This window comes from Limulus polyphemus, unplaced genomic scaffold (genome assembly GCF_000517525.1).
Source record: "Limulus polyphemus unplaced genomic scaffold, Limulus_polyphemus-2.1.2 Scaffold724, whole genome shotgun sequence".
NCBI classification, from domain to species: Eukaryota; Metazoa; Arthropoda; class Merostomata; order Xiphosura; family Limulidae; genus Limulus; species Limulus polyphemus.
The window spans coordinates 266,401-291,694 of record NW_013666334.1 but is presented as its reverse complement, the minus strand read 5'-3'; the positions used below and the strand labels follow the sequence as shown (position 1 = coordinate 291,694).

The following is a 25,294-nucleotide window of genomic DNA, read 5'->3' as shown; positions in this document are numbered from 1 at the left end:
GTTAAACTTATATTAAAGTTTTTCTTCATTACCCATTCAAGCCGTCTCCAACCATTATTAAATTACAAAAAAGTGGAAGGAACAAACAGGAAAATACCTTGAGAAAAGTTTCTTGGCAAGAGGTTGAAAAGAGACCATCATTTTGACAACACTGCATTCGATTTTCAATGAACTTGGATTTTGTGGACCAAACTTCATGACAGGGAATATGAACTATGAGCATAGGAAACGATTTCTGAAGTGGTGATTACTCGATCTGTTTAATTGTTGCAGGGAAACACTTTGAAGGCCGTTGCGATTGACAGGCGATGACGAGGTATTTGGTGAGTCAGGAATAACCATGGAAAACGTTAAGAAGACACAGTCCTGTTGGGCCGGGCATGCGCTAGTTGTTCGTTAACTTGTGTGGACCGTTAAGTCAAGTGTTCGTGGTTTGTATCCCGTTGCCGCAATAATGCGATCTGTACTTTGAAGGCTGGGTGCGATACAAGAGTGACATTAAAATCCCATTTTTTTGGTCAGACAGGAATAGACCATGAATTGGCTGTAGGTGCTGTTGACTTCCCTTTATTATGCCAGTTTAATATTAGGATGGCTAGGCTTACGTAGCTTTGCTCGAAAATTCTTAAACACAGTCTGTTGAGATAAAGGTTGGATGAATAAAATCGCCCTTATTCAATTTAGTTGCACGTGGTCAAGTCTTATTAGTGACTTGGCTTAGGAGACAAGATTTGAACTTACTACAGCAAGAAAAAGTAATAGGAAAACCATCGATTAAGGCAGAGGCACGGAAACTAAAAAATGGTTATATAGACATAAAAAAGCAAGAAACAAAAGCAATAATAAATAAATGAATAAAACGGGGGAAAAATCCTAAAAAGAATCGCTGACAAAAATAAGTATAGAAGTGGAAATGAAACAACGTGTAAGAAAATTAGCAAATTGACGCAATGCAAAAAAAAGGCAAAAACAGTAGTTAAAGTAAATGGCAGGGAAAAAAATTGCGCGAAGCAAATAAAATACAAACAATCCAAGCTTGAATTGGAATGAAATTTTAAAGGCAGTCGTGTATATCATTTTTAAGATGCTGTTCCATAGGCTGCCTGCCCTGATGATGAATTATTGTATGTCAGTTCATTAATCAATGAACTACAATATACAATCACTCTTTTCATTGACTTTTGGATGAACCTGTTTACAAATATTTGACAAATACCAATATTTCAGGGCTTCTAATGCTCCAGACCACGAGAATGTTTGACAGCAACTAAAATTATCTAAAAACAAGACCAAAAAACGATAAGCATGATACCAGTGTTTATAATTCGTGATTACAGGGCCTGGCATGTCCTGGTGGTTAGGGCTCTCGACTCGCAATCTGCGAGTCACGTGTTCGTTCTTTCAGTTGTGGGGGCGTTATATGTGATGGTCAATCCCACTATTCGTTGGTAATAGAGTAGCCCAAGAGTTGGCGTTAGGTGGTGTTGACTAGCTGCCTTCCCTCTAGTTTATCACTGCTAAATAGAAACGGTTAGGGCAGATAGCCCTCGTGTAGGTTACATGGTTACATCAAAGGTAACGTATATGGTGTAGTTATGGAAGCCAAAAATGATTAATGTTGTGGCATTATTCCGGCCATAAAAACTCTTGTATAGCATTGTCAATTTGGTGCAAAAAAACAACAAAACTTTTACGATAGTTTATTCGGAATGTTTACTTGATGTCCGTTTATTGTGTTTTGTGGTTATGCATTGGTTGACATTTGTTTTTACTTTATACTTTTTTTTTAATTTAAAGATTTATAATTTTACGTACTATTTTAAAGTAGACAAAAGTACTGGTGGGTTTAAGAACTGGAGCTTGTGGGCCCATTCAATTTTTGAGCAGATATGTAATATAGAAAACATTAATGCTGTAGTATTTGAACACTTTGGAAAGGCCCGAGGGCTTATCAAGTCTCCCACTGAACTATTTCTTTGTGCGTATGTGGATTACTTTTTCCTTTAACCTTTATTCACTTCTTCCATCACTTTATGGATACTAATATTCAATATGACTAATAAGTAGCTCTCTGAGTCTCGACTAAACAAACAGACATTATGTTACTCGTTCGACGTCGAAAAAACGTCACGACATTTTGTTTTGTTTAGTCATGTAATATTTATCTAATAACTATCTATAGACATGGTTTTTGTATAAGTATAGTTTGCACATGTAAGTTTAAAGAATAAGTAAATTGATACGTGAACTAACCTTATGTCCAGCTGTAAATATCTTTTTGAAACATGAAACTCCACCCACGTATACGCGAGATTGACAGAGCTTTATGGGCGTGTCTTATGTTAATTATATGAAGTTTAAAGCTTTTATTTGTTAGTTTCATATATACAAATATCATTTCAAACTACGTGCGCATTTACGCTAATTCAGAGCTAAAACTGTTTGTTCGTTATTAGTTTACTGTAGAATCATAATAGATTAATACTATTCAAGGTCTATTCGTCGACCGCAAAAAAAAAAAGGTGTAAGTATGAGAGCAGAAATTATTTTATAATTAACTTTGATTTATAATTAATTAGTCGTTAAAACATATTCTGTGACACGATTCTTTTTTGTATTATGGTTTCATAACACCACTTTGTTCGGCATACTGTCTTAAAATTCTTGTTCTTCTGCAGATGAATATATTTAAAAAACAACAACGATGAATACATAAAAGAAACAAGTTTCATCTTCCGTACTCAGAATATATTCCCTATGATATTCTATACATGAGTAATGTAATAATTTCTCTATTACTATACTTTTATGTAATCATTAATTCAAAATGGAAATAAAAAACTATAGCAGACACCAGTTTTCTTTTTCTTCTTAACCAGTCGATGTGAAGAAATTAAATATAACCGTGGTGTTCAGGTGCACCAGTTTCCAACAAGTGAGTTACAAGTAATAGGCAATAAACTGCTAGTTCGGGAAATGTTAAGCAGAGAATTAACTGAAAATGTACCGCAAAGGAAAGGGAGCAAACACAACTGGATTGATATAAAAAAACAATTTATAGTTGCTGGTTTTTTTGATAAAGCTCACCAGCTTTTACGTTCTTTAAAATGATTTACTAGCAGAGAGAGAGATAAAGATGATGAGAACCATGATGACGCAACACTGTTCAGTTAGACCAAAGTCCCACATCAACGATCATTCTTATTGTACATACTCAAAGAAGAAAAACCTCCCTAACTTTTACCAACTTGGTCAAATCTCTGTATCACCCATCCCTTATCTTGAATACGAGGTACACCTCAGTGGAGCAAGTATAAGCATTTAGAAAGTAACTGTTATGCCACGTAACCTTTGTTTAAGGTAGAGTGTTACAACCTTTCACATCTTATTTGCGAGGATGTCAACTATCTATATACAGAACACCAGTACGAAGATATATATAAGTTCCGTGTTTTACTAGTTATGGAAAGGTGAAAACATAGCAGTACTTTTAACCATGTTAAGAAATAGCTTTTGTTTAGTTAAGAAGTGGAAGCGAGGACCAAATATAACGTTAATTTGATACAGAATGAGTATGATACAAAATAGAGTTTGAGTTTTTCTTGCCAAAAAATAAACCTGGACAGTTTTCTGTTTAAGCTTTGGATTTTTGGAGTAAAAGAAAAAAGAAAAAACAGTGACATGATTTCACTGTAAGAGTGCCTATCTTGACGATTTGTTCAAAACTCCAATGGCCAATTTCGGTTTTGAGACGTATAGTATACAGTAACACAACTTTGTAAAAGTTAAAGCTGCGCTGTGCTAGAGCCCGGTGTTTTGCTCCTAATACGATTTATAAAACGAGCTGTGATTGGTTCCGAAAAAGCTGACGAGTAGTGTTTTAATTGGGAGGTTTCTTCCACAGTCTTTATGATATCGTAGAAGTCCTGTTAAAAGATAATGTCCCTTCTTACCAATAAGCATTTTCGTTTATTTTATTTTGTTATGAAGACAAATTATATTAGAATTGCACAAGGATTGCTGACTAATGTAGGCCCTGATTGGGAATTACATTTGTTATAAATTTGAAGTTGAACTCAAAATCGGTTAAGATGTTTTCATTAATTGAAGTTGCCTGACAGCCGAGTTATAAGACGAACAAATTGAGAGAATGGACTATCTACGTACCTTGCTTCCTACTTAATAAGTAACATGTATTTTTTTTTATCAACTACAGAATCACTGTATGTGATGAGTGAAAACTTGTTACACTTGAATCGTATTGATTGAAGCTTTTCACGAGGTCAGTGTGTGTTTTGTGTATTTATATTACTCACTCTGTGGCTTGTAATCTCGGAGGGAAGGGGTCGAACAGATAAAGCGATAAATTATCCTGTGAATATATCTTAATCCTAGAACTCCAGCGTGGTTAGTGTAATGTACGGGTTTAACTTGTATGGGGTGGTAGTGGCCCCACGCTGACGTTCTAGGGTTAACTAGCTCTTGATCTTTACAATTTGTGATCGCATTAAATGATCTTATTGCGAGCCAAACAAACTTGAAAGTTGTCGTATTTAACAACCAGCTTTAAACTAGATTACCAAGTTTGGGGTCTTTGTCGATTTCAGTATTCAATTGTTTACAATGTGTTAGCAATATATTTTAATCAGAAACGAACTTAGTTATTTCAAAAACAAAGGGGCTTGGCATGGCCTTGTGGTTAGAGACCTGGATTTATAATCTGCGGATCACGGGATCGAAACCCGTCCCAGAACATGTTCGCTCTTTCATCTGTGTGAGCGATATAACGTGACGGTTAATTCCACTATTCGTTGGTAAAGAGTAGCCCAAGAGTTGGCAATGGGGTGACTAGCTGCCTTTCCTCTAGTCTATCACTTCAAGATTGGGACCGGCTAGCGCAAATAACCCTCGAGTAGTTTTGCGTGAAATTCAAAATAAACAATCAAACAAAAACCGAGACTTGTACCAATGTCCATGCATACTTGATCACAGTTTCATTAATATATTAGAGCCTTGTAAAAAAACAAACAAACCTAATATGATTAGGATGCACAGAAGTTGATACTACCTGAATATCCCAGCATTTGGTACAATTTACTGTCACAATAAACTCTCTCGTGAATAAAATAACTTTATTAAGAGAAATTCTGAAATCACGCTTTTTCATTTAATTATAACAGTTACAAATATTCGTCCCTTGTCTCTGCTTTAGTCAACAGTAAAATTGTCATAATATGAAGAAATACTGATAGTTCGAGAAATCAGGATTTAAACCTCAGAAATTAAAAGCATATAACATTTTCATCAATGGTTCTTAAGGGAAGCATTTGGGAGGCCGACAGGGTCGACTCCCCCTCCCCCAAGTTCCGTAGGAGGCCTCAAATGGCAGTTTCTGTGAAACATTTTTAGTCAACCCGGATTAATTAACTAATAAAGGAAATGATGCCGTAGCGTAGGAACCACTGCCGAATTTGAGGGGGGCGCAGGCGAAGTCATACTTTTTATCCCTCCCCCAAGCTTATTGTGAATTGAAGATCTTGGTGGCTTCCAAACTCTTTCCAAGTAAGGTCTAGCTAGTTCTGATCCAAAAATTTCACTGATCGCTTCATACATTATTAACTTTTTAAATTACTTTCAAATTATTTTGTAAAATTTTGTAAAAAAATGTGCTTCAGCAGCTATATTTTAAAACATACACTTTTTTATCAACCGTTTGGTGGAACGGAGCTTGGAACCACTAAATTCAACATTACAACTGTAAGCGTTATGACATAACTGTGCATTGTATTACAACAATTTGTAACACCGACCTTAACTTTGATTAAAACTAGAGCTACATCATAGAGCAGGCATGGCCTAATAGTTAACTATTGGGCGACGGATCTGAAAGTTCAGAATTCGATGTTAGAACCTGCTTTGTGCCATCACGCTTTGCACTTTCAACTATAAGCATGTTATAAAAGAAACCACCAACCTCGCTATTCGGTTAACAGTAGACGCGAATGCTACTTATTGGCATCCTTCGTTTTGGTCAACAGTTAACAGTAGACGCGAATGCTACTGATTGGTTTCCTTCGTTTTGGTCAACAGTTAAAAGTTAGGGACATATATGCTTGAGCCTTTAGTTCAGTGGTCCCCAATTGTTTTCCATACTCGGACACTTCTGATGATGACCGTAAAGCCAAAAGTGCAATATCTGAGCACAGTGCGAGTCACGAATCAGGCTTTCAAGGGCCTACCTGTGTGGTCTTCGGTTCGCCTATTGGGGACTATGGTTTAGTGCGTGAAACGATAAGGTGTCGTCCACGTTGAAAATACCAACTAAACAGCTCGGTATATCTGAACCAACAATGTTCAGCCATTTTATTATTATTACAATTGCAACGCTCACTTTTTCAAGGTTTAGAGTCAAAATTCACATTTTGTTTGTTACAGTTATACTTGTGTTATATTTATTGTGAAATTTCTATTCATTTTTAAATTAGTTGCACGTAACATAGCATTTAACGATGACAGTAAAATGTCAAGGTACCTTTATATACGTGGAGATTTAATTATACATGAATTCATGAGCTTACTGGAGATGCACAAAACGTTTTTGTTGGAAAATACTACAACGGTACATCAAGTATAGAGTATTTTGTATCAGTTTTATGTTCTTTAAGCGATGCAGTAACTAGAAACAAGATGGAATATATTAACTTGTGGAAACCGTGTTTTATGTCACGTATTATGTAAAAATATCAAGACATATTTCAACGTGCTACATCAATAACACGGTTCCAAGTTGCTGTTGAGTTCTTTGTGCAGCTACATGGCACTGAGCCAACAAAATATTGAGGCTTCTAAACTGTGTCAGTGAACCGCTTTTAGGCTCGAGCACTTGTTTATATATTAAGTTCTACTGTAACAACGGTATCGAGATTCCTCGTCACTAGATTTACTTGAGTGTTATCTATCACAGGCTTGCTGCCGGGTGTTATTTAAGCGTTCTAAGGTTTTGATAGGATGTCAAACACTAAATCAAGCACCATATAACCCTTCAAAATAAACTGCTTATCAAAACAGTTCATCTATATATATAGGCAGAGTAAAGGCTTAACATCTCAACACTTTAAACCACTTTCTACTCATATAACCCTTCGTTTGCGGCGTGTGTAAATCTGCCTACAACCCCATGCGCAAAGATTCACGAATTTTTGCGGCGGGTCATTCAAATTGTTGCGCGCAAAATGCTTGCATCATATGATGTCAATCGCAGTTGAAGGGTTAAACACGACTTTTCTTTATCTCATTTTAGTTGAATATATCTAGTTTGTTGTGGTTTGTTTCAGCACTGTAATACATTATATAACCAATAATATTAATAACAGATCGTAAGTATAACTATGTGTACTCGAAAGCCAAATCGGATTATTACCTGCCCGGTAATACAAGATTTAGTACTTAGAAAAGTATCACTTCAATATTTCAATTCATGTTAATATATAACAACCGCTATACATCGCGTGACTTTAAAAGAGTAAAGTACTTATTTGTTGAATTTAGTCTATTTTTGAACTGAGTTTTCACCAGTACAGTAACCTTGGTAGCTACTGCAGATGTTCTTATCTATTGCAAATATGTAGTTTATGAGTGATAAAGAAAGCATTGATAACCTGAGAAAATTGTGTTACTACAATCTCTGTAATAGAAGTAAACTTAAAAAAATGATGTATATTAAACATTTTATGCAGGATAAAAAAAATTATGTATGTATGTATGTAGTTTCTGTAATTTGACAGCTACTTCTTTTAATTCGTTTATCCTTCTAATCATTCATCCATACGTTTACGTAATTATAATGTATCTCATATCACATATGGATGAAATGTGATTTGTGTTTGAAACTGACAAAATTCCAGATTTCGCGCTATTATAAGAATAACTTGATTAAGAGTTATAAGTTATTCGCTTTTGGTGTAGATTCGAATATTATAGAGTTGGAAGAAAAGGGCCGACCAGTTTTTCCTCTCAGTGCACCTAGAGACAGTAATTGAAATATTAAAGTTAATGGGAGAAGTATTGTTTGGTAATAAAATATAAACAGCCCCCCAGTAGCACAGCGGTATGTCTGCGGACTTACAACGCTAGAATCCGGGTTTCGATACCCGTGGTGGGCACAGCACAGATAGCCCATTGTGAAGCTTTGTGCTTAACTTAAAAAACAAACAAAACAAACAAAATATTAATAAGGACTGTTCCACAGTTGCATGTAACTATTCAATCTTATAGTCGTAAAGTCCTCTTCAGTTCAAAAACAGCCATATTTCTCTAAACTAACACTTTCACCAGCTTAAGTTTCATCTTATGGGTTATATATAAAAATAAACCAAATTACACTAATTAAAAAATTCTTCGAAACTGTGGTAAGTTTCATACATCACGTTTTACAAACAAAATCCTTGTTTTGATTGAAGTGTTAGAGCTTGGGGAAGAAATATTTCGATGTGTAAGTTAGTCAGTAAACTATTATGAAACTACCATGTTTCATTATGATTAAAACCAAATACCGTTCTGTAAGTAATAAGGTATATAAAAAAAAAGTTTTCTTTCTGTGTAGATTTTTACTACAGCTTATATTGTTCAACATCTAAAAACAATACTTAAAATTATTCACAAAACATGAATAATACATTTACTGAACTACAAATAAATTAACAATTACCATATGCTTAAATAAAGCATATAGGGGCGTATAATTCTTGTGATTCTCAGTATCATTGACGTACGTTATTCTTCATTTCTCAGTTGTCTCTTATTAGATTCCAAGAAAGAAAGAAAAAAAAAGACATATTATAATGTAATCTTTCTAAGAGTTGTACACGAAAAACAAAAACGATTTATCATCATGCAACAACACCCTCATTCTGAGATGATAAGTGTTTTATTTTTTAAGATGTTTTACTTCTCATCAACCCAGTTAAGGATAGGTAATGTGAGATGACATCCATAGCATGCTTAACTGTATGGTGCTTTGGATGAAAAACTCTTAATGAAAATCTAGTGTTTTAGCCAACTGTAAAGCTAGACAGATCCTAAAACTTCTTTCGGAATCAAATATGTAGGTTATAAGTGGGTATATCTTAATGTATATCCATCTCATTAAAATTATGTGTCGCCTGTTTGGCAATTTCAACCTCGTTATTATCTCTTAAATACTTTTCAACATTCCGGAATTCTGATCCAGACCTTCAAAACACACTCCGCACTTTGGGTCTGGAGGTGCGTTATAAGAGTGACGGTAAAATCCCAGTATTTCAAAGTTTATGTTTATAATCTTATATTTGGAAAATACATAATCAAACTCATCAAGCTGTATTTAAAGTTTCGTTTCATAATTCTTGTTTAAAAATGTGATGACAGTTTAGTCAATTAAAAAAATTATATTTATAAATATATATGTATGTATGCTGAGATAGAGACAAAGCAGTTTTTATTACTTTATCTGTTATATTAGAATCCCATTCATTACCACTGTCTGAAATTGACTAACCCGATTAAACCTAAAAGCTTCGACAACCAGTTTTTGTTTTTAGTTGTTCTGAACCAATTTTTGGTGGATTTTCTTTTAGGGACACATAAAATAAATAAAGGAGGTGTATCGTTAGGATCGCTTAAAATAATTAATAACAAACATGTTGAATAAAATTTCAAAATTGTACGTTATAATACATGATTTTAATTTCTTCTGTACAGGTGATTAGATTTTGTAATATATTGATATGATTACCATTGGATTTTTTTGTTCTTCCATATCTATAGAAGTATGTTTTTAAAAGTTTGAGGATTATATTATGCCAAAATTGTAATTCCAGTACTTTAACTTCTTATATCAGTTACACTTAAGCCTATAGCAGGTGTTCTGTGTAATCTTTGGAATTGCTTAAACCTAAATCGTGAATATTCCAAATATTGATCATTCGATTGAAAGAGAAAATCTATAAGCTCTTTAAAAAGGTGTTAAAATATATCTTCATTTGAATTATATAATATCAAAGATTAATCCTGGATGTAATTCCGAAATGAACTAAAATGGTTGAATCATTATAAATACAGAGGTTGAGCACGTTGGAAAGGTTGGAGCCTCACCATGCCGGTTGTGATCTGATTGTATGAATATTTTGTGTTGGAAAAGGCTGTCACGTATAACCTTCTCAAACCAATGAATTTTCTGTAATATCACATTATCTAAAAACGCCAAACTATGTAAAAATGTAGTTCTTATATATTCCGTTCCACAACGACTTTATATTGACTGTGGTTGTCACGTGACTTGCTGACCTGCATATTCAAAATCGCGTAAATATAATGTGTACTCAACCGTCTTTATCTATAGGGTCATTGAAATTGTTTATATAGTATTTCTGTTTCAGCATATTTACATACATGTTGTCTGTATCCTTTTTTTTTGTAGTGAGTGTTAGTGAAACTTTTCAGAGCTCACTTTAAAATAATGAAACATTTCTACGAAAATATTTCGTAAATTTGAATTAAGACTAAATCTAATGAAAACGTTGTGCATAATATAGCTCCCTCTATTTTTTTTCGTCGTATATGTGATGTCCAGTTGAAGTTTGTTGCACAAATGATCTATTGTCACATTCGAGGAGTGCTGAAATAATTATAAAATTTCTATACATACTATAGGAAGGTAGAGTCTCGTGTGGATTTCACTGTCTAATATTATAACACAAATTGTTTGAAAACATATTGCCAAAAGCTACCTGACAATCACTTTTTAATTTCTTTTTTCCTTCAAATCAAAGCCCAATAAAGAAATATGAAAAATTGATAAAAACTGTTAGAATCGGAGTATTGACAGAAGTGCATGATTTTATTTCACCGAGGGAATAATATATTATCTAAGTAATAAGAACATGCAATGAGTGACTGATAGATGGTTCTGTTATTTGGAACTAATTGTGAAATGTAAAAGTTCAGCTTATTTAGTGTTTTTACTTTTTTTCACATTCCAGCAATGTTGAACGCGATGTCCTGCGAGAAAAAGAACGCCAGGCTAGAGCACGAGCTCTGTTAATTGAGGACAACCATGATCATACGTCATCGCAGCCTATCTTTGGAGAACCAATTAAGGTTAGTCAGGTTTCTGCGTCATAAATTTGTAAAACTACGTAATATGTGCTTGTATCGTGCTTGGATTCTATTGGTGCAAAATGTGAATCACTGTTGGTGTCGTTTATATGTTTGTTACCTTTTGTATCCTTTGAAGTATCAATTTAGAAACACGTTTTCACGATCCATTGAATGACGCACTGTTTAATTATAGATACGAACCTGTATATCTAGTATGTATAGGTGAAGGCAGTTAAGCAAAACATAAAAAAAAATCGGGTTTAACTCTGCTCTAAAGTTCAGGCATGACAGATTACACCTATGGCTAAAGTATGCCATAAAACTAAAATATAGTAAAATTATAAAGGAGTAAATATTGTACAATAGCTTTTCTCGTGTCATGTAAAATCTCGAACGAGGTTTCACGCATAAGTGTTAAGAGTGAAAAGTAACTGTTCACATAGGAAGTACTAAAACATTTTATGTAATATTCTACGCGCATTTGTGGGTGTAAGTATATCTTAATATTGCATAATTCGTGTATTTTGAATTACTCCAGTAAGGGGATCGAATTTAGCTCCCCCTTCTTATGTTTACAACCGATTTGGCTATTAGATACGTACCAGAACGTGTAGTTGCTTGTGTAGTTTGTACTATCAGTTTTATGAAAGGCTAACCGGGGTTTTGTACTATGAAAATTTAATATAGGAAATACACAAATGACTTTTTCTCCAGATAAAATTAATAATATACTTTTGTCCTACAAAACTGATGAATCATTATTCTACACCGTTACTCTGGAAATACAAATACTCCACACATAGTTACAGATTTTGATAAAAACAAATTCAGAACATTTTCGAGATAGACATAAATGCCAAAAAAAAACAACAACAAACGTACTAGGCATGCATACCATTATATGTCCCGCAGGTGGTACTTTACGTAAGTGACCAAATTACTTCAATACTGAAACTAGAGATGAGAAAGTCGTGTCTCTCTCATCAAAATATCGGGTAGGTGCCTTAAATCTATATTAACAAGGTCCGAATTTCTATAAAAGAAGCGTTAATCCACAGGATAACAGCATATAAGGCCGCCCTAAAATAAAATAAAAAAATACATTGTACATCAAGCAATCTTTGTGTCATGCATGCTCGAACACTTAACAGTGAGGAACAAGCCGCTCATGAATTACTTGATAGTTTAACAGAACACATAGACACCCACAACCGTAATACAAACAACACTGTTGCAAAATACTATACTAAAACAACAACACGACTTTCCACCAGCAGAATACATACGAGACATCCACCCACAACCGTAATACAAACAACAATATTGCAGAATACTATACTAAAAAAACAACACGACTTTCCACCAGCAGAATACATACGAGACATCCACCCAAAACCGTAATACAAACAATAGTGCAGAACACTATACTAAAACAACAAAAGAAACAAACCGAATCGGTTTATATTTATTTGCCATTTCGGGTTACCGATAAAACTACAAATATTTAAATGCTTATCAGATGTTTCGAAAATTGGAGATGAGTAAGTTTACTCAGCTTTTTTTTTTGTGTGCAGTCTGTTGACATCTTTGAATGGTTAAAAATAATTGTAAGATATAAATCAGATTATGACCTTAATTAATTTCATTCCAACTCTAGTACGTGACAGTCCTAAAATATTTTTAGTAATTAATTTATACTCAGGTATTAGATATTGTATACCGTTGATAGGATTAAACTTAGTCATGTCTTTTTTTATTTAATATTTCCTAATATACGATGAACTTGTTTGAAGTCAGAAGTTGTAACAAACCTCAGTTTTCTAGGCTAGTAGTTACTAACGGCTGCTCATCTAATCTTTTTTGACAAAGAATAAATCTAACAGTATGCGTATAGAAAATAAAATTGAAACGGTTGTTCTACGGAGCCCATAACAATATTTCATCGAGTAATTGTAAAATATGCCGTTCTCAAACACAGCACTCGTTTGACATGGTGACATTGTTATTTTCCATCTGGAGTAGTTGTGAGTTACAGATGTCATTAAATTGTGCTCATTTGAAATATAAATAAAATTGTAGTTTTTTTGTTTAAAACGGAAAAACAAGCTTTAAACTAGAAATGTGTATTGTTCATCTGTTGCCCGTTCGTCAAAAATACGTCTCCAATTAGTTTGTAGAAGGTTGCAGAAAATTACTGTGGAGATTGCGACGTTCAAATTTGTCCCAAGTATGTTAAATCGGACTGAGATCTGATACCTGTGCTGGGAAAGTAAGATGACGGAAGTCGAATCAACATTGGACGATGCGATCATGGTGGGTTGTTGATTTTTCCTCTTGAAGAACCCTTGTTTTTCAGGGTGAAAATAAAGCATTGTGGGGTGGGCATGAGTTACAACAACATTCAGGTACACTCTGAATTTTTATTCGCCTTTCTAAAGGGACCAAGAGACTCGACTCCTGTCACTAGAATGCCCCCCCCCCCCAACACACACCATTACTCCACATGCATTAACTTGTATTGTTGGAAGCAATGATTTTCTTTAAATTTGTACTGCTACATTAGTACAGGAGCCCCCAGTGGCACAAAACAAACAGTACAGGAAAGGATGAAACGTAAATCAGAAAACATGCCTCGAATAATTAATTTTCCACAGTTTGCACTCTAAGCATCAATGAAGACATGCTCTATGTTTGCATGTGAGAGAAGTGGTTTTCAGACTGGTTGTTGATTGTAATTTCTAACATATGATACAATTAAAGATGGTAAAATCCGGACCATTATTGAAGGAATCAGCCGTTTATGACACAGGTTGGCGAATGTTGTGACTAGCAACGTTTTCCATTTGTTTTCTCTCTTTTAATCACCAGCGATTGGCAGCCACAGTTTATAGTTGCAAGATGTTCCCTTTCGATTACCATTATTGGTATATTTGCCGAGGTATGTTTTGAAACGTTGTTAAAAAAAAACGGCTATTAATTACATAGGCCAACATTCGCAGGCGAATGCAACATGTGTCCTCAACGCAATTCCAACATGGCCAATTTTGACATCAGAAAAATCGTTAAAAACAAAGAAGAATCGAAAACTCTATATCATTGCTTGGGATCTGCAAGAAGCTTTTTTCATACACATACACGAAATCACCAAATTGTGCTTTCATCGCTGAAAAAGTGAGCAAAAAGACAAAAAATTCCACAACTGTCTATATATCTCTGTTTGGGATCAGCAAAGAGTATCTTTGTATATATTCTACGTAAATTGGTGGAAAATATGACCAAGAAATGGACCAAAACTCTTAAAATTATGATGATGTGACGTTTGATCCCCCTCCCCCTAAAATGACCAAGAATGGTCATATTCCACATTTTTATATGTATATGAGATGTAAAAACAGTAGCCTTGTACCAAATCTCATGTAAATTGGCCGAAATATGAATTAATTGTCAAAAAATACAACAACCTAAAATTATGCTTTTTGTGACATCTTGAACCCCTATAATTACAAGAAATCCACCATTTTTGTTTGTCAATGTGTAGGACCTATAGAAAATTATTTGTACCAAATCCCATGTAAACTGGTCAAAATATTCTTTTTTTTTGTGAGCTCTGGCCTCCTAAAAGTCTTAAAATGGACAAATTCAACTTTTTTTGTATGTCAGTGTGCGTGGCGCATGAAAATTTATATTTGTATCAATTTTCATATTGATTGCTGTAAATATGACCGCACAGGAACTCTTAATATATTTTGGTTGTTTGATCTTTGACCCCATAAAATCATGAAAAAGGCCTAAGTTAAAAAAAAAGAAAAACTTATTTGGACCAAGGTATAACTCTACCAAGTTACAAGTCAATTCACCGAGAAATGAAGGAATGGTGGTCTATTGAAAAGTGTTTGGAAGAAGAAGAAACAATAGAAAATCTGCGGAGACATAACGACGTTTTTGCTAAGCAGTACCCTTGTATCATGCCCTCCTGAAAATCAGTGGAATTCTAGTTCTTAGCCATTGTCCTGAAGACTAACAAGGATGTAACTATTCGGAATAATACTTTTTCACCTATAAACCAAGTGACACATCATATTGTATATAATTTTTTTCGTCTTGCTTTTAACAGTATTTTGCAAACTTGTGAAGGGGGGAATCCTAATACTGTAGCCAACAGGTGTGTTTGCTTGTGTGGTGAAGGTAGAGGTTGGTTTTGAAATGTCTCACTATACTTCTTAACACTTGTCAGATTGTCATGTGTGTGTCTGTGTATATATCGGTCTTTATTTATGTCTAGTTCTAAATTTCACGAAGGATTGCACATTTACCCAGATACATGTACATGTATATTGATCTATTTTATGTGATTGGCTTTTTAGTCTATGTGAAGTAACATTTGTTAAAAAATTCTAAAAGCATAATTTTAATCTATTTATAATAAGCAGCCTTTATAGAGATCAGTAAAATTTCTGGGTTAATAATCTAATTACTATGACAAATTATGTGTACGAATACCATCGTTAGTTTTCAGAATACTAAGTTTATAAGATGTCTGAACCCTTATTTTCAGATTATTTCTATTTCCCATTCTAGAGTCAAATTCCAATAAATATGTGTAAATACATATATATTTATTTATAAATTATATATATATAGGTTTGAGTATGTTGTATTAAAACGATTTTGGAGAGACACTACGTCGTTACAGTCTATGTCACCAGACCTGTCATGCTCTGACGACCGTGCATCTGGACTGTAGCACTTCAGCGCAGTTTTTGTTGCACAAGGCTGTCACGTCCAAAGCACACAACTGCTCATTGCGTACTTTCTATAATCCATACAAGTCATGACGATGACGGTTTTCCAAAGCCTTTTTTAAAACAATTCAGCGACTTGACTGGTATGTCTTCGCATATAATAGTGTGAATATCTTGCATTCTGCAGCAGCTTGAGGTATGCCGGAAGGCTTATCTTGGTAAACCCACATTCTGTTGATCTCGTTTTCAGACGGAATTCCTTCTTGATTATGTTGCTTACTGTTTCCAGGGCTACTTGGACGGCTAGTCGTTGTTGCAGGTCTGTCTGGAAGGTCCTGGTTCCGAAGTTGATCCATCTTTGTTTGTTTTCGAATTCCCTTAAGTACAATGAATATTTTGCATCTAAATCGACTGTTACATACCTTTTCCAAAAGCGAACAGTTTTCGGTGGCATCATACTAACTAATAAACGAAAAACAATGCCAAAATGTAGTTCTAATACATTTCTTACCATCGCTACTCTCTGTATCAGCCTTGGTTGCCACGTATAACGTACACTGAGTCCTGCTTAAGTCGATAATGATTTTCAGTGGCTTTAATAAGACAAGGCATGTTTGTAGTGCATATACATGCATTATCATTAACTTAACTCACATTTACTTTATTTTTTTCAGTTATTGTAGTAAATTTTATATCAAAACTGTCCAAGGATCGTAATATATAGAGCAAAAATGAGAGACTCAAACCAGACAAAATAGAAGTTTTTATCAAAAACTATACTGCCAAGCTTATTAAGATATTTTACTACATTATAACTTGGAAGGAACTTCAAATATATATAAAAGTTAATGTATTATTAGAAATTTTTTCTTGATTTTAAAAATTTAACACTTAAAATATTGTTCGTCATATTGAGTAGGTCGTGCCACGCCTTGAAGACGAAACTTCTCGACGGATTAGACGCACGCTAGGAGATTTTAACCAAGTGCAGCCATATTTAACAAAAGATCCCACACATTTGATTGGAATTTCTAAAACTGTGGCCACTGGCGTCAGTAACACAGCAGTGGATCGGAATGGAAAAGAAACAGGATGTGATCCCATCCGACAGTCACCATCATCCAGCAATAGTAATTTGGCGAGGTCGGTTCCGACTGATAATCCATGTGCTGTAAACGAGTCTCTTACTTCGACAAATTCATCACTGTTAAAAAGGGATCAGAAATCGACGACCCCCATCGTGAGCAGCCAACATCATCGTTCCAAAAAGTGTGCTCAACAGGATCAGAGGGAAGAGGTTGTCCCAAAAATACCATCAGATTCGTACAAATCTACGGCCAAAGCAGTTAAGGATATAGATGATTTAATGAGGACAACTAGTTCTCAACCTACTATTACAGCCCATCACAGAAACACTGGTAATGTTCCTATGTCTTCATCAACTACCAAACTTTGTACCTCAACGCCCTGTCAGGCCACTGACAGGGAAAAAGTACGACATAACAAACAGAACCACTTCAAGTTGAATCATACAACACACCAGGTGAGAAATTTTGTATTGTATTATTATTCTCAAAACACAAAAATAAAACAAAAACAAAGTTGTTAAAGTGTTCGTAATTTTGGAAATATAATACATAATTAATTTCAGTTACTGACAATGCCATGCATAATATTTCACTTCTTTAATATTTTATTCGCCCCCTAGTAGCACAACGGTGATTCTGAAAGCTTATAACACTAAAAACCGAGTTTCGATACCCATGGTAAGCACATCACAGATAGCCCATTGTGCCGCTTTGTGCTTACCTACGAACAAACGAATAATGTTTTACGTTTATTTTACTAATGTTTGATATAAATTAATAGATTATAATCAGTTTTTGTTTTAATAGAAAAAATCTTAGTGGTTTCTAAGACATAAAGTTTTAGAATTTTTTTAAATATTCATTCATAAAAACTAATAAAATTATTATATTAATTTTTTGTGTTCTATAAGGTGGACGTAAAAAATAAAAAACATCCTGAAGTGGAATCCATTTTGCGGGTAAGTTATTGTTCTTTTGTTGATTTTTTTATTATGTTTTATGCATTGACTATGTGATTTGTTTTAATTTATAGTTGTTTGAACTGGGTTTGGTCTAATGGTTAGCATACTGGACTTAGGATCCGGACTTCCATGTCTCACATGCCGTTGCCGCCAAAACACACTCCATACTTTGGTTTTGTAGGTGCGTTATAAGAGTAACGGTATGTTCTCATTATTTCATTAGAATAACCCAAGATTTGGCGGCGAGTGCTGTTGAGTAGCTGCTTTCTCTTTAAATTCGATGACGATGAACCCACTTTGAGACTAATAATGGCTGGAGACGGCTTGAATGGATAATGAAGAAAAACTTTAATATAAGTTTAACATAACAGCAAATGTACAACGTTTCGACCTGATGATGACAAAACCTTGTCGAAACGTTGTACATTTGCTGTTATGTTTGCTTTCTCTTTAATTTATCACTACAAAATTTAGGACTGATAGCGCAGACAGCCCTCATGTAGCTTTGCGCGAAATTCAAACAAACAAAGAACCAAGCATATAAAATCAAAACATTTTAACTCCTGTTAGCTATTGGTTGTATAAGCTAGTGAGTAATCGGTCGACAGTGTTGTCAAAAGTAAGTTTTAAGAACGTGGTTTAGTAATTTGACGTTTCTGCATATGAGATGTTGTGCTATAAAGCTTTACACTGCATTTTTCAGCAGAAATGCTTTTTAACACCCTAGATTGGAAGATACCTTCGTCGTGAATCGCGGCCTTTTTATTCAGTTGTTATATATGTGGATATTCACCTCGTTTTGGATAATAAACTGTCATGGGTTTGCACTCGCATTGTGACCTGTGACTACTTTCTTGCCAGTTCAAACTGGCTCTACTTGTTATCGCTCTTTAAGAATAAGAAATCTAGCTGGGCTAAAGAGATAACGTAAGGACTAGATCTGAGCATAATTGGTTCTAAAAACTTACCAGTGAAAGTAAAGTAGAATATGATATGTCAACCAAACTACATGTGCCTGACGAGGCCTTTCGTCCAATACCAGGGCTCGTGAGGTATGACAAACATACTAAATTCGTTATTACTAATTTTAGGCTAAACTACTTTGTATTGTTGTTTTTTCACACCTGTAAACTTGTAGCTTTCCGCGACATTTTCTCTCGTCCTTGAGAACAGCTCCATTTGAAGGCAGTCTGAGAGAATAAAAGAAAGCAACATACCAATTAGTAGTCTGAGCCTTGAGAAAAATCGATAATTGCTACGATGTTGATGGCAAGCGTGCCTTGAAGTGATTATTTTCTAACTCCGCGAGTATCAAATATTTTTTAATTTTTTATTCATTTTTAGCATGATTTCGTTATTTTGTTCAAAGATTAAATAAAATGTGGACAATTTTTAATATAGTCTGTTTTTCCCTCGTTGCCAAAACCGAGAATTTCGGCTAGAAAGAAATGTGTTTGAGGCCCAGTCAGTTTTGAATTCGCCATTTGTCATTGAGTTAAGAGGGATTTCGAAATATTTCACTAGTAACCCTGGACAAAGTCAAACTGAAGAACAAGACCAGATCTGTTGTAGTGGTTATACATAAGGTGTACCAGATCTTTTATAGTGGTTATACATAAGGTGTACCAGATCTTTTGTAGTGGTTATGAATAAGGTGTCTAATTTTCCTTTACGTAGTAAAAGTATCCCATGTTTGTATGAGTGTTTGATTAATACTTACCAGTGGATTCTTCTATTATCTCCAAGGAACAAATGGTTTAAGATAAACTGCTGTGTCACATAGCGTTAAAGGGTATATTCTGTATGAAAGAAACGATTTAATTTATTTGGGAATGTTTAGCAGTGCTTTAATCAAAAAGTTATATAAAAATATTATGATTTTGGTATAAAACATTGAAAGTAATTAAAATCGGAAGAGAAGGTTGGGCATTTAGTCTTTCGATCCAGATTTAGAATTAAGATAAAATCGACAAACAAAAGACTGTTTACTGATTTGATTTAATATTATTAAACATTATTCCAAAGATGGTGGTTTTAAATTATAAAACAAGAGTATTATTATTATATTATTAACCTGTGCCACGTGTGCAGATTGAAAATATGGGCCACGCTCATGAGAATGGTTCTTGTGTTCGTTGGCTCGTGACCTAGATCTGTTGGACTAACATGTTCAATTTATGTCATAAAACCGGTTAGGTGATTATAAATATAAAAACTATACCGAGAAAATATGCAAGACTTTTATAAGCGTTTTGGAACAAGACTGTGTGGCGACATAATTTTTAATACTATTTTTTTGTTTGTATGTGAAGCAGATTCTTCAGCTTGTCATTTAACATAAACTTTCATATATATAGTTTCTTAACTTTTGTAAACTTCTTGCAAGTTTCTTAGATCAAGGTTAGCCACTTACGTCCTTGAATGAAAAGATCCGGACACAATGAAATGTTAGATCAAGAACATTGTTACGGTGTGTTGAACATATTTTATTATTCATTACTTAAAGTAAAAAAAAAATAATATATATATATATATATATATAATATACATAAAAGACAGACAAGTTGAACTAGGTTACAAACTACAATGCTGGAAAGGTAAAATGTGCCTTTGTAAGAGAGGTACCTACATGTAGGTGTAGAGCTCACATAGAGGTTTGGGATACACTGTCTATCAGATGTAAGCTCTATTCATTCGTAAGCCTTACGTGTGGAAAAGGAAGTTAGGTTAATTTTTAATATCCAGAGGAAATGGAATGTAAAAATATCACCTTCTTACATGTGGCGGTACTTTAAAATATCTTTGATATGAAAATATAAATTTCATTGACAATCGCGATTTGAACTAACTAACGTGAAAGGTAGAGCACGGATACTCTGTCATTATAAACAGTTATATCCGGGTTCCATTTCAACCGGAAAGAGGGATTTAGCGACACGTGTGTAGGTTGCAGTGTGACAAATGCGTACTATAAAAGTTTAGATGAACAGGACAAAGAAAGATAGTTACTTAAGCTAATCTTTGAAGGTGATAAGTTGTTAGCTTCTAATATGATCAAAGAAACAAGTGTTGTTTCTGATATAATATTAGGTATTGGCCGAATATACAATGGCCTCATTTATACGCCACTATCGTATACAAGGGAGAAGTTAAAAAACCTTTAATAGTTTGGTGGTATAACTTTACTGTGTTGCAGAAGGAATAAAATAGATATTAGTCCACTAGCTTGTCAAACATACCAATTGAAGAATTCTTTTTTGTTGATGTGCTTCCAAGTCGACAAAATTCAGGCAGCAGAAAAGTTTGTATTGTTGCACATATTGGAGATATCTTAGTCCAGTTTGTTTTTTATTTCAGGTCTTTGATGTATCACTATATATTAAAAAAATCTAAATCACTTAACATTCTACAAAGTTCAAAAGGAAGACAGTTTTCCCTCTGGTTTGGTTAATATCAGCATTGGTAGTGTTTTTTGTCACCGAGCTACAGCTCTGTTTGAGTACGAGCATTTATAGCTTTTGATGGGATTCGCGCTTCTTCAATTTCTAATCCAGTTGGCCCCAGTTATTTTCCACACTGGATCAGTGATGACCATCTGCTGTAACCCAGCGGTCCCCAGTTATTTTTCACAGGGAACCACTTCAGATGATGACCATCTTCTCTAATCCAGTGGTCCCCAGTTATTTTCCACACCTGATTACTGATGACCATCTGCTATGATCCAGCGGTCCACAGTTATTTTTAATACTGGACCACTTTAGATGATAACCATCTGCTCTAACCCAGTGGTCTCCAGTTATGAACTGTTTGGGGAAGACATCATTCTCCAAATACAGTTATGCTTACTTATGTAATATTTGATCATAGAGCAAGCAACAAATCAAATTTGCAATGGTCTGTTGTGGACCGTGGGCCAACCTTTGGGGCCAACTACTCTAGTCTGTCATTTTAAAATTATAATATGGGAACAGCTATCAAAGGTAGCCCTCGTGTCGCTTTGCGTGAAATTCAACAAACAAACTAATCGAATAAGGTGATTTGACCATCACCTTTTTAACGCACTCACGACCCCAAAGTGTAGACTGCGATTTTACTGCAACAGGACGCGAACCACATACCCTCCTTTTACAGTCCTGCTCGCTAACCATTGGGTCACACACCTGTTCTCACGTACAGAGGTAAAGAAAAGAAATGGACAACAGGAGTTTAAAACTTCTTCGCTGCGTTTCTGCTACACTTTTATCATATTTTTACATTAACTTAATGTTTTCCTCGATTTTCCTTTTTTTTTGTCCAGGTTTAGAGTTGTTTACATCAGAAAAATAATGTACTGGTTAAAGTATTTAAAGAGGCTTCTCACGTCTTGGCATGGTGTATAGTTTATAATAGTTTTCTTCATTGTGTTCTGTGTTTGTAGTTCGTACGAGCTATGTTTATCAATTTCGGCTGACTCGAAATCGTATGCCACGTGACTGATGGTAATGTTTACGAGTATCATTTTAATAACTTTTTACCATTGAGCCATTTCAGCAAATATTGTTACATGTTGTTTCTGAGGGTGAGTTGTTAGAAAATGTTTGTTGGGCGGTATTTTCGGTTTTGAAGAAATGAATTTATTTCTTGATTTAATTATATGCATCGTGATTTTAGGTTCTTATGGAGCAATGATTTCTTTAGTTTCTTAATTCATTTTAGCAATAAGTAAGAGGAACAAACTACCACGCGAATGACTATAAAAAATTAGTGTATTCTAGTAAATTAACGCTACGTGCTTTGCTTACATCTTTATTTATTCCAGATTCTATGATAATGTATGTTATGTGGAATTTAAGTTTACGTGAAAATTCTAATTCAGCTTATTCATCCATATGTATTCGAATATGTCGTGTTGTTGGTTTTAAGATTTATTTCTAGTATAAAAAGATTTTATATATATAATCAAAAACATCATAGGTGTAAAACAAGAAATCACATAGGCTGCTGTTTTATGTTTAGCTACGCCCCGACAAAAAACAACTGTCCATGTGATATTTTGTAGTAGATACGCATACTGAACAATATTTGTAAACATTTTGAGTGCTTAGTCACATTAGTTTGCATAAAATTTTAATCATCGGTATTTTCTCATTTTGGCCTCAAACTTCGATGTCACATATTTCTGTCGAAATTATTATTTTTATTTCTATTTTTTTGGCCGCACATTTTTTACAGCTATGTTGTTTTTCATTAGATAACACTTTTTTTGTTGTACAATAGGTTAAAATAACCACAAAGGACGTATGTTTGATACTCAGATATTGTTTGGTATAATTAGCATCAAACACCTATTACATTAAATGAAGTGTGATGCAAAGTAGTACGCAAAAATCGTGTGAAAAGTTTTACATGATGGTGGTTTTGGGCTCGTAACTTCGGATTTCGCATCCAATTTTTTTATAAAATTAAAAACGTTCCACTTTTAAGAATACTTTAATGTGTGGTAGAAATTTTGGCGCGATCGATTTAGCCAATTTTTTCTCCAAACGAGCGCAAAATTTACGAGATTTTAGCGTAATTTGTGCCCATATCTCCCAGAATATTTGAACTGCTACAACCAAATTTGCTGTCAAGCTAGAGCAACATATATACCAGTTATGTACTAAGCATGAAATAAATTGATTAGCGGGAAGTTTTTTTTTTTTTCACTGGTGCGAAGAAGAAGAAGAAACGAAGAATTTTATGCCCGCTGTAAAACGATCAGGGTTAAAGTGATTTCTTTGAAATTTGATGTAATGTAAAGTTAGAACACTTGGGAGGTCTACCACACACAAAAAGGTTTTAATTCATGTTAATAACACACTAGGTGCCGTGCGTTGTTTTTTTTTTTTTGCTTCATGACACATTACAATGTGTCTTGATGTATATTCTAAACAACTTCATACACTTGAATAAGGCCGGCATAATCTATTGGTACGGCCTGTGAATTCAAGAACCTGTGGTTCGTATTCGATACCTCAAAATCGCACTCCGCACTTTGTGGTCATAGTTGTGTAATGAAATCGACTGTAAAATACCAGTGTTTGTTTTGACGTAAGTGTTCCAGACGTTGGTAAGAGGGTGTTGTTAACTACTCTCTATTCTTGTCATTTCAAAATAAGGACGACTAGCATAGGTAGTTCTTGTGTAGCTTTGTGAATATTCCAAGCACACTAAGAAACTTAACATGTACTCACGCGCGCGCAGTTTATTTTCCGTATTATGTGATTTATGAGAGATGCTTACGGTGATGCAACTCGGTTCCATCCGTGACGGTGGCCTAGGATTACACTTATAGTTGTTAGCATAATCGTCTTAGTTATAGCCTATATATCGTCACAGTTAGACGATTTCCTTTTCTTGTGGACGGAGCTTATAAATCACAAATTCTTAAAATAAAAATGTAAATAGAGAGGCGGGTTGAACAAGCGGGTAACTGGCACTATTTTTTGCACACGGCTTATAATTGATCAAACATAATTTTTGATAGCTAGTTAGCTATATATCTATCCTATTTTCTTTTTCTTTTTAACCAAATTAGATTCTATCTCGTAAAATAAAGAATTTTAAGAAAGCCAAACAAACTCTCATTCATATACTAATACATACAACTACGTAGTTTACATTTTGTTGTTTAGCGTCAAATCTTACACAAACTTCTCAACTTGAAAACCCAACACAACGAATACTGAAGTGTTTTTTAACGTATTTAGAAAAAATCAAAATCAATAATACAATATACATGTATAACTTACTATGCATGTGAGTTTATTTACACTATGATTAATAGAATTTGTACTATTAAAGTTTTCGTTTTTTGTCATTATAGGACCTAAAAATCTTCCTTCCTTCTGGAGTCCAATTAGTCTCAGTTCGCACCTGTGTAGATGTGTTTGTGTATAAAACTTAGAATAAGAAACTTATTTCAATTTACCAGTTCTCATGCTCCAGGTCTTCTTTCATTGTCAACGAATAAATTTATAATCTTGGTTTTAGGTTTAGGAAATTAATATTACATCGTATTTGAGTTCGTATCATATATTATATGATTTTATAAATTAACGTATATACATATTTATTTTTTCTGCACTGCACGTGATGCCCCATGGTGGCAGATTTGGCTGAAAGTTTAATATAATTACTAAAAAAAAATTAAAGTTTTAAATTTAGCAAATATTTATATATTTACACTTCATCCGTCATCAGTACCCCTGCCGAGTTAATAATAAACTAATTTCCCTAGGCAATGCCGGTCTTGTACTAGAATCTTTTATATCCAATTTAAAATATATTTGTTAAGTCATTTAGGAGTTGAAGAGCCATTTCTAACAAGTAGAACATTTTTGGTTAA

General features: G+C 34.2%; 1 protein-coding gene across 1 annotated transcript in view; it reads left to right on the top strand.

Moving 5' to 3' along the window:
• LOC106460180 (AF4/FMR2 family member 4-like) overlaps positions 1-25,294 on the top strand; it is a 174,629-nt gene that overhangs the window by 18,915 nt on the left and 130,420 nt on the right. The window contains exons 2-4 of the mRNA XM_013919867.2: positions 11,019-11,136; positions 16,798-17,421; positions 17,878-17,925. Coding sequence (XP_013775321.1) covers positions 11,019-11,136; positions 16,798-17,421; positions 17,878-17,925 — 790 coding nt within the window. The remainder of the gene's footprint in view (positions 1-11,018; positions 11,137-16,797; positions 17,422-17,877; positions 17,926-25,294) is intronic.